This window comes from Triticum aestivum, chromosome 7B (assembly GCF_018294505.1).
Source record: "Triticum aestivum cultivar Chinese Spring chromosome 7B, IWGSC CS RefSeq v2.1, whole genome shotgun sequence".
Taxonomy (NCBI): Eukaryota; Viridiplantae; Streptophyta; class Magnoliopsida; order Poales; family Poaceae; genus Triticum; species Triticum aestivum.
Window position 1 is genome coordinate 174,858,482 of NC_057813.1, and position 10,689 is coordinate 174,869,170.

The 10,689-nt window shown below is 47.8% G+C and overlaps 1 protein-coding gene across 11 annotated transcripts; it reads left to right on the forward strand.

Annotated features, from left to right (window-relative positions):
• Positions 1–863: 863 nt before the first annotated feature.
• Positions 864–6,187, forward strand: LOC123156869 (uncharacterized). 11 transcript variants are annotated; one of them, XM_044575058.1, is made up of 9 exons: positions 864–1,336; positions 1,631–1,943; positions 2,320–2,507; positions 2,608–2,662; positions 2,970–3,158; positions 3,927–4,242; positions 5,011–5,104; positions 5,332–5,391; positions 5,509–6,187. In XM_044575058.1, the coding sequence occupies exons 3-7, from the start codon at positions 2,405–2,407 to the stop codon at positions 5,062–5,064; spliced, it is 717 nt and encodes a 238-aa protein (XP_044430993.1). In that variant the 5' UTR covers positions 864–1,336; positions 1,631–1,943; positions 2,320–2,404; the 3' UTR covers positions 5,065–5,104; positions 5,332–5,391; positions 5,509–6,187. The 11 variants fall into 11 exon arrangements, 5 of the variants coding, with proteins under 5 accessions (XP_044430993.1, XP_044430992.1, XP_044430991.1 ...); XM_044575057.1 differs by having other exon boundaries at positions 1,631–1,923; XM_044575056.1 differs by having other exon boundaries at positions 1,631–1,774; positions 1,850–2,507.
• The last annotated feature ends 4,502 nt before the right edge of the window (positions 6,188–10,689 follow it).

The window sequence follows — 10,689 nt, forward strand, 5'->3', positions numbered from 1 at the left end:
GCAGCTGAAATAGGTTGTGTGTAGTCGGCGCTAGCAAGAGTGGATGGGGCATGGCGTCATGGTGTCCGGTAGCGGTGGGAAAAGCCCTATGGTACCCGGCGACGACGGGGGGACGAGGGGGATTCTGTTCGAGGCGCACAAGACGAAGGGATATGCAGTAGTAGTCACTCATTTACGGCAAAACACAGGGTGCCCTATGCATATTTTCCAGTGGGGAAGAGGTTGACAAATCCTGTTCCTATAGTCTAAGATCTAACACCCGAGATGGTACGGGATCACCGTATCATCTGATGAGCCGTATCATCAGATATCCAGTGATACTGTGCATAGGATGATACACTGATACAAGGCCATGTGGTGCGTTAGATGTGAGAAGAAGGGGCAAGATCAAGTTGCTAGCATATTTACATGTCATAGAGTAGAAATGAAATCGTAGATCTAGAATCGGCAACAAAAATTATTAGTTGTTCAATTTTTTATCATGGAAAGGTACGTGCGCAACAAAATTAGTTAGCGGGGATCAATCATTTATAGGAAATTTGAACTTCTGCAGTTGTAAATGGATGACCAAGCGTAAAAGTTGTCGATGGATGATCGTAGAGCATGGGCTATGCGTGGAACCAATATTAGCACCGAGGATTGATATGTCACAACATGTCTAAGAGTATCTCTAGACGATTGCTTAAAAAACAGAGGAGCAAACCGCCAAGTAAAGTTAGTGGGGTAATATTTTACTCCTCTATAGGTGGTCGGACGTAGCCGATCCCCTAAACTTAGCGGAGTAAAAAATTGCATTAGTTTTTTATCCTAGCCACATTAATTAAAAGCATTCAGGTGCGCATCAAGGTCGAGTAACCGCGCTAGCCACGTCTCCTTTTACTGTACCGCACCTCCCCTGTAAAAAGTAGCGATGGCATCGGCGAAAACGCATCCTCTTTTCCTCACAGCCCGCTCTCCACCGTGACGCTAGGGTTCCTAGCCGCCGCCGCGCGCACAGCCGGCCAGAGCCACCTCCACTCCGGCGCCCATCGATAGTCCTGCGAAAACGCATCCTCTTTTCCTCACAGCCCGCTCTCCACCGTGACGCTAGGGTTCCTAGCCGCCGCCGCGTGGACAGCCGGCCAGAGCCACCTCCACTCCGGCGCCCATCGATAGTCCTCTTCGCCGTCGCCCGGAGCTGCTCCGCCCATCTCTGTCCGTTCCCGAGTGGACTCGGCCCGCCCAGCAGCCCCTCCACGCCGGCCGGCCGGAGCTGCGCCGCCCACCACTGCAAAGGGGTGGGGGTAGGGGGGGCGTAGAGGATGGGGGCAGTAACGTCACACGGTGGAGGTCGCTGGTACGTCGTACTCTGTGTGCACCTCCATGGGATCCCCACGACACACGGCTCTGCCATGAGGTTGTGGTAGAGTTGGTCTTCTTCCCCGCTGGCCAGAAGATGCAAGTGTCTACCCACTTCTTTTCCTTTCTCTCTATAGATAGAAATTGTGCTCTCTCTGAGAATTATTTTTACTTTTTAATGTGTTATTACTTTTGTTCGTGCTGATGCCTTAGGCCGATGTGCTGCTTTGATTCAGTTTTCTCTTCTATGAGGCATGGTAGTACAAATCGTTGAACTTGACAACTGTTGCAGGTCACCACCTGTGGCAAAGATTTGCAGGGAGTGCAAGGTTGTTGTCGGATGCTCAGGAATGCAGCGGGAGTTTGCATGTTCTCGGCTTCTTGTTCGGAGTTGTATAGTGCCACCCCTGTCGACTCCACCGGCAGCGGGATCCAGGTCCCCCCTGACCTCTTCCTTTGTCCTTGGTTGATAAAAACACTAAGCAATCCTCACATTTCGAAAGTGCTTCAGGTCCAACTCCAGGATATTTGATTCAGTAATCAGCTTCAGTTCCAAGTTTCAGTGCTTCAGAAATATTGGTTTTGGTAATCAGCTTGCCGAGATGGTACCTGGACATAATTTACTTGCGTGCTATAGCGTGTAGAAAATTGTCTAGTTAAATTGATCAGTGTACAATCTCTCGCTAATAGCATATTTTCAGAGGCCACGCTATTTTGTATAGCACGCTATTCATTAGATCTGTCTACTCCTGTATTTTCAGTTACCTGTGTGACTGAAAAAATACACTATATGTTACTATGATATATTTCTTAAGTTATGTATAGAACCTCTGCCTATATACTTGGATCACCGGATTGTTATGCATCAAAACTACAGAATTACTACTTACCATTGTAGTGTCGTGTTCTGTGTATACCAATATCTCTACCACTATAATACACCATTCTTGAATTTGGATTCACCACCTACTTGCTTTTTAGTCTGCTCGAGGTCGGCCATGGTGGTCCGGCCCGACCAATGGATGGATGGGGATGAAACCCTAGCCCAACACCCACACATGGATGGATGGGATGGGGCGACGACGACGGCGGCAGCGGCCTTCTCTCGGTGCTTGCTGATGTGGTGGCCATCGACACCGGCAACGAGTTGCAGCACATAGACATCAAAGGTACTGAGGCCCTCCATCCTCCTCCCCTCCCCTCCCCTCCCCTCCCCTCATCTTCTTCTTCTGGATTTTTTGATTTGATCCGTGCGGTTGCTTTCTGCAGGCTGCGGGTGTGACGGAGGAGCACCATGGCGGGCGTGCAGGCCATGGCTCTCTATGTAAGTCCCTTCCCTTCCCTCTCTCTGCTCGGGCCATGCTCAGGCAGTCTTTCTCTTCTCTTCCGCAAAAAAAGTCTTTTCTCTTCATGATCTGAACATGTTGGAGGCCATTATTTCTCCTCTGCCATAGTTTGCTGCTGCTATGTTAACTGAGTGTTGGTAGCCAATATCAAGTGATTTGGAATTTGTTGATCTGAACCGTAAATGTGATGATTTATCACAATTGTCATATGATCGCAATTTTGTTGATCACATTACATCTATGCTCTGTTTGTTTGTTTGCTTAAATCTGTGCTTCCACTTTGAGGTTGAACAACAGGTTAAGGGAGCATTCCTCAATTTTTTTGGGGTTCAACGGAACAGCAGGAGTGTGGAGAATTAAGGCACTCGAGGACTCTGGAATATGGATGGAGAGAACAACAGTTGAAGACATGGATATTGCTGTCCGAGCACATATAAAGGGATGGAAATTTCTGTTATGGTTGATGACTTTTCTGTATGGCATTCATACCTTTACTGATCATTCAAACTGTGCTACACGAATTTCCATTCAGTGTTAGTGTGAATTGCTGGAGTCATACGAAGTTTACAGAAAACAGCAAAATAGATGGCATTCTGGTCCAGTGCAGTTGTTTAGACTCTGCTTTCTGGACATCATCAAATCAAAGGTATTAATGTAGGCATATTTTGAAAGGTGAATTTTATTTTCCGGGGAAAAAATTGGACGCCTTCCTTGACGCTCTCCTTGAGCTTGTACTCCTCCTTGAGGAGCTCGACCAGCTTGGGCAGCAGGGAGCCCATGGCGCCGGTTGCCATACTCATGGCCATGGCTTGTTGATTAGTATAGTAGCTTTGTTGTTTGCTTGAGGAGTGTATAGCAATTGTTGTACGTTTAGGTGCTACAACGCTGTTCTTTATAGGAGCCGAGCAAGTTCACATCAACACATTAAGGTTATGGAGTAGACAAGGATAATCAAGTATAGTTTGATTAGTATGACAAGTCATGTCAGCAGGATGAATATTTACAAGATTGATTATCTCCCAGGAAGACAAATAGGAAGTATGTTTGCAAGTTTTCATCACTAAATTATACAATTATATAAACTGTGTTCTACTTGAAGTTTGGTCAGTTAAAATCATGTTGACTCGCCTACTGTTTAATGGTTCTATTTTGATCATATAATTAGGTTTACATCTTGACTCGCTTGATTTGATAAATTCCATTCTTACCAAGGGTCATCATTTGTGTATTTCCTCTTTGGAGGGTGATCTCGTCGCCCACGGATAAGCAATCCAAGGAGAAGAGAGTAGGGTCTGCGCCCAACTTGACTCCCTATAAAAGGAGGGGAGGTGGTTGCGAGCATGCCATCAGCGTTGGGTCGATGGTGTTGTGCCTCGGCAGCCGGGATCATGCAATGCAGATGGGAAGCAGCAGTGCCGCCTCTCCCCCCGAGCTCCAGATACATGATAGCAGCATCGAGGTGAGCAGTGGCAAAGGTTCCCACCTGAACATATCGAGCTGTGACACCAGTACGGCCACAATCTCCAATACTACTATGACTGATGGCTGTCCTCCACCCGTGAGTGTTATGCAGATTTGCGTAATTTAACTCCAGTGACGTGGATTTCATTGTGGTAATTTTGTTTATGTAGAAATTGATGCGCTGGAATTAGTAAAGCTGTTATCTTGTTTACAAGTGTGGTGATGCCGATTGTAGAATTGGGCAATCTTGGATCTCCTATCCTTGTGCTGGTTTGATTTCGTTTTGTTCATCTGACTCAGGAATCATGAGGCTATTCATGTCCAACTGAACACAAGCCTTTTTTAATATTTTTTAATATATGCTACTTATGCTTATCTATGCTGAAACTGCATCTGCAAGGCACTGTTTATCCTGCGTTCCAGATCGATGCCACTTTGTTCATGGGTTGGGTTGCCAGTTTCAAGCCACTTAATTTTCGGGTTACGATTGTTGTCAGTGTGGTTGAATAGTACAAATCAATGATCCTGTGTCTGTAGGTTCTGACCTGGTAGTATCATGTATGTACTCAACAAAACATGAACTATGATTCCTGGCTACCATGGTAGTATTATCTGTAGGTGTTGGATTTGTGATGTCTGTAGCGATCTGAATCTGGGCACCTGCGTTTTGTAATAGCCCTGACTTTTTTTTGTTAACTACAACAATTTTTATAGCTCTGTTTTTATTTGATAGAAACCTTGGCCAGCATGTTTATTTGACAATTTTACAAATATATCTTTTCTTCGTTTTGTGTTGGAAAGTTAAGTGTGAACCATTTAGAGAATTCAACAATATGACTCATGCTCATATCTATGTCAATGCTAGGAGGAGAAAAACTACATTCAGAGGTTACAGAATGGCAATGGGTGGCATGGTTAGTGATCACTAGGCCATGAATCTCATGGATCCCATGATACAGGTACATCAAGGAAATTTTAATAAGTTCATGGCACACCATATAATTTAATGTTAGCTTTCTACATTAAATATCAGGAAAAAATTCTTGCAATTCATTTAAATGATGGTCGGGAAATTCCTGTTAAATGAATCTTAACAATAAGGATACAGTCGTCTACATTTAGTTTGCTTTTCTATTGCTAGGTAATCTTCTTATGCCATCATTTTCTGAGTATTTTTATGGTGCAGGTATCTGGTCCAGATCCGACGGAGCCAAGCAAAATCATGCTGCTGCTTCTTCTTTCGATTGTAAGTGAATCCTTTGATGACAGTGCTATTTTTTATTGTATTAATACTGCATCTGATTCACATACTTCATCTAACCTTGTTTGAGAAATTGTGCATGTTTTTGCTTCATTGGTCCAGGAAAATCCAGGTGAAACCTTTCAAGAACTCACGACGACACGCAATGATTATATTTCATTGTGATGGCCGCTGCCGACACAGCTACTATGGGTACACGCAACTTCTATTTCGCTCGTCACCGGAAACCACCGCCCAGATCCATCTCTTCTCAACCATGCCGACGTGGTGGTCAGGGGCGCTTACAACTTGTGAGGACCTGCGTTCTCGCTGTTGATCCGTGATGGCATGGCCTCCCCGCGCCCTAGCCGTGTTCTAGCTGATGGTTTGGGTCTGCCAGCGGAGGGAGAGGGGGACGACCTCTGTCGCTCCTTCTTTCTAGCCTCTTTATCTTGATGAAGCCGTAGGAGTAGAGGGGCACACGCGTGATGGATCTGCTCCAAGCACCTCAAGCCACGCATCTTCAAGGTGATCACTTCATCCACATTCAATGTCAGTTCCCGCGTTTACTCCTTTTTTGGGGTGGATGGATGCGTGATACTCTGATAGTAGCAGGCAGCTGTAGTACATACTGCAAATTGGCACGCTGAAACTAGCCTGCAATTTTCTCAGAAACTAGCCTGCAATTTTCTCAGAAATTTTTATGTCACATGCCAGTGGAGTGGATTATAACATTTCAGTGGAACAAATTGTAGGTATTTCTTGTTTGCTTCTCAAAGAAAAGGATGTTATATTAACTTGATGTTGCTGTTCTTCGTAGGATGAACAAATAGCACCTTGCAGTCTTGATTTTTTCTGCGATTCCCTTTGAAAGGATATAAGTTTGCAGTTTTTTTGTCAGTTCTTCTGAAGCAAACAATATGTGATGGATAGCTACAATTATAGCTTCCTTTTATATTATTGTCCTGATCGAGGTTCTTGTAAGGTTAGATATGCCTTGCTTTATATAACGTTGGCTTTATCGCATTGTTAGACATTTGAAAACGTAAGGCTAACAACCGTTAGTTCAATGTTACTAGAGAAATGTGTGTGTGTGTGTGAAAATGGCTGTATGGGGTACAATGAGGCGCTTCAACAAGGCAAGTGCGCCACAAGAACGCTCTCAGGAGGCCCGCCATTGGCGGGCCCCAGCCCCTAGTGAACTTCAAACACTTACACAATATATATCATTAAGGTGGCCTTTGTTTGGGCTTTAGCTAGTGATTTTCGGATTCTAGCCCACCCAAAATCGGATTCTCAAACAAACAGTCAGATTCGTACAACAGCTTTGTAGAATCGCACTACGAGGCAAGCGAAGCCGGAAGCTGCGATATACGTGATTCTAGCGATTCTGGACCCTCCCGCAAAAGAAAACAGTTCGTTTTCAGCCCTCCCCCTGTTTCCGGTCTATATTACGAGGAAACTGCCACCGCAGGCACACATCTCTCATCTTCCCCAAAGCTTATCCCCCAGCAGCCGCCGATCCCACCCCACTAGCAGCCGCCGAGCAACGCGGCGGGAGGGACGCCGGGGAGCCACGCCACGCCACCATCGCCATCCGAGCTCGCTCGCGACCACCTGATCCTTCTCTCCGTCTGGCTCCGCCACTGCCGCTTGCCCCTCTCTCCTGTGTAGATCGGCGCGTGACCACGAGACGAGGCGGAGCATGGACGGCGGCTCCACCGCGCCGGGAGCTCGCGCCCGCTCGAGGCCCCTCGAGCTCACGCCCAGCCACGCGAGCTCGACCGCGAGGCCGCGAGGGAGCTACGACCCTTGAGCTTGCGCCCGCCCAGGCCGGCGGCGCCCACGGCCAGGCTCGTCCGGCTGCGGGGGCTGCTCCGGCGCGCACGCGTGTCGTCCGAGCGGCCTGTTCCAGCTTCACCAACCTCCCCGCCCCGATCTTCCTCCTGCGCCGTCTCCTGCATCAAAATCAGATTGACCAGTGCATTCTGGGGCGATGCAGACATTTCACAAGAATTCAGATTTTCCAAAAGCTTGGGAAAACAAACAGTCAACTTCTGATTTTCAAAATCTGTAGCCCTAGCCGATTCTACGAATCCAAGCCACACCTGATTCTTAAGCATTCAAATTTTTGAAAATAAACATGCATAACATATTAACCGTTCACAAGCATATAGTTTCATGGATTGAGATATTCAAATTAAAACCTTCATAATTCATCCAAAAGGCATCACTTCACCGGTCAAGTTTGCTCCAAACACCACAACGTAGCATGTTTTATATTATGGATTGAGGCCAACCATTGACATACATGAGCACAAACTCAAACACCATCCTCGTCAAAGAAATAACCACCACCACCATATACATGCCCACCATCATCACCACCATCATCCTCTCTGCTCACATAACCACCAACACCACCATCCTCACGGCCACCACCATCCTCTGTCGTCGCCACCACCATTCTAAAGAGAGACCTCCGTTTCGGTCAAGATCTCCCCACGAGTGAGCTCCCAATACTTTCAAGCGATTTCATCCTTTGTAGTTGGGTTCATGAACACGATAGCACGATCTTTGACTTGGCATCCCGAAGCCTCTCCTCCTCAAGTGGAAGTCTACACTCCTCTGCCTTCAACTTTCTCTCTTCGGCCACCAACTTGGACTTTGATTTCTCGTCCTCTAGCATCTTGAGCTCATTACACCTTGTCGTCTTCTCTTCTTTGTGTTCGACCGCCAACACCTTCTTGGCCTCAATCATGGCCGCAAGTTCTTCTTTGTATGTGCCACCGAATGCACTTCTCCTTTTTCTCTCTTTTGCAATATTGTTCCCATCCGGTTTATTGTTGGCCACTTCATCTACCTAGTCATCCTCCTCAACGGATATGCCCAACCTTGATCTTTTTGGAGTGGTCTCTGCAACTCTCTTGATCCACTTCTTGTTTATGCAAAGCTCTTTGCAGCAATGATGCAAAGTGAAGGTCTTGTGGCCAAACTTCTTGTTCCTATGCTTGAATAGATCTTGGATGATGGGGCCAAACTCCGTGACCGACATGCCGCTAGGTGGTGCATGATTCACTTGACCGATGCAAATCGGACCATCGGTTGCGTTAGTCGTGGATGGTGCCCCTACGATGCCCAAGAGACCCTTGTGTGGAACTTGATGTCACTTCCACAGAGTTGTTGTAGTAGTCCGCAAGCAGATGCATACATGGAGATATTCATCCAAGCATAGCACAAAGCAACATCTTCAACTTAATTGTAGTTGTGAGTTCTTGTCCTTGGTGTCTTGGTGCTTGTTTGGGTCACCTCCTCAACTTCATCTTCTTCGGCCACCTCCCCTTGATGATCGCAATTTTTTTTACCTTGTTGGCATTTCTTTGAGCAATTGGCGGCCACAATGCTTTTTGTTGGCTGCGGCGGCCGGGTGCGCCAGGGCAGTGGTCGTTGGCATGAGACGTTGCACTAGGCACCAGATGTGGACAAGAGGTCGGATTGTCCTTCTTCTTCTTCGTGGCCTCCTCGGCGAGGGCCGATGCCGCGGCTGTCGGTTTCCTAGCTCGCTTGCCGCCGGCAGGAGTAGCGGAGGGCGACCTACCATCACCGGAGAGGCAGTGGCCACCCCCGCTCCCCCGGCCTTGGTGGCGGTTGGAGCTAGTGCTTGTGGTCGGAGAATTTTTTTATCCCCAATCTTTTATTCAGTGCGGGTGGCAACGCGGGGTGGTTCTGGCGACGCGGGGTGGTTCCTGACGGCGACCACCGGCGGGGTAGCGAAAGGGTCTTGGCTACCCATCTCGGCAAAGGCAGCGGTCGTCGGTGGCGATTGAGATGCGTGGGGCGGCGACGACGCGAAGAATGCAGCCCACACGGGTGAGAGAAAGAGGAGGGAGAAGTTTTACTTGGCCGTGCAGGGCCGAGTGTTTTTAGGCGCCGGGGAAATTTCGGGCGAGGAGTAAAAAGGTTTTACTCCCTTATAGGATTTAGTATTTCGGGTAAGTGCAATTTAGAGGAGTAGAGGATCGGCTAGAGATGCTGTAAGCTAGCAGAAATCTTGATATGTGTAGTGCATGTCTACGTCCGAAATCAAATACAACTAATACCAGACGGAGAGAGTACATTTCAATACCGTTTAGATAAGAATAATTTTGTATTTCTTGTTTCCAATGCAAAGCTAGAGTACAATGCGGTGGTAGAAATTTCTACATTATTTACCGCATGCAATGACTACTGATGTTCTAGTACTCTAGCTCAATAGTCATTTGTAACACTATATTTGTCAAATTTTATTGTACTCAGATAATAAATTTTGGAAAAAAGAAGTCAAATAAACTTTAGAATAATAAATAAAAGACTATGCATCATTCAATGCACAAATCAAGAAAATTCCTCTCTTTTTCTAAAAAAAATGCAATTACTACTAAGCTAGTGCCAATTCCTCCCAGTATATTCATGTCACCGCGAGCTACTGGTAGTGCCGAGCACCGCTGGTCGCCATGCTGCCTGACCGGGAAAGGCAGGGAGCGCGTAGCGCGGCGTCGGGGTGCCGAGGAGCTGCAACTGCCGACCTTGGCCACCGGCGACGCCATGGAGGAGCAGCTCCCACCCCGGTCCATTTGCGAGTGGTGGAGAGCGATGCGGAGCGTGAGCTCCTCCTTATCTGGTCCGGCACAGACGAGCTCGACGAGTTGGCAACCAGCTTAGACCAGTCGATCTCGTCGGAGCCGCTCTTGAATCTGCTTTTGGCCATGACGGAGGGGACGGGTAGAGATGGGGAGAGGAAGGGGAGGAGACGGGAGAGGAGTGAAGAGGTCGAGAGGACTCAAGCAAGTGGGGTTTGACTAGGGTTCCAGCGACCGGCTGAGGTTCTGCACAGGAACAGTGGGGGTGTGGGCCATACTGGACCGATCCGGCATGACCGTGGTATTCGGGCCTCCCCATGTCCTCCTCACAAATGGGCCGGTATGGGGTTGCATGTAAGAAACTCAGTTGATGCTTTTTTTTTGTCCGCGCAGCCCGTTGGGGCGGAAGGCACCCGGTTGTAGACGTCTCAGGCCGGTCAGCACAATTTATTATTTTAAACTAGGGAAACGTTTAGTGCCGGCGGACCGGCCAAGTCTTTCGGCCGGTCGCGCGTGGCGCGTTGGATCGTGGGCAATCAAACTCTCTTCCCCTCGCCCATGCGTCTGCGGAACCGCTTCGCGCGTGGCTTGACGTGCTAGGCTGGTGGGTCCCAGCCACCGATTCCCTATTTCTTTTCCCTTCTCAACCGCCCAGCCTTATCCTTTTCTTTCTCATCCGCCATGA

Bases quoted from the DNA above. Each gene is read 5' to 3' on its own strand.
- LOC123156869 (XM_044575058.1), top strand. From the start codon at position 2,405: ATGGGATGGGGCGACGACGACGGCGGCAGCGGCCTTCTCTCGGTGCTT. The intron at 2,663-2,969 runs GTAAGTCCCTTC...TTCCACTTTGAG, and splicing joins TGCAGGCCATGGCTCTCTAT to GTTGAACAACAGGTTAAGGG. The intron at 3,159-3,926 runs GTATGGCATTCA...TCCTCTTTGGAG, and splicing joins TTATGGTTGATGACTTTTCT to GGTGATCTCGTCGCCCACGG.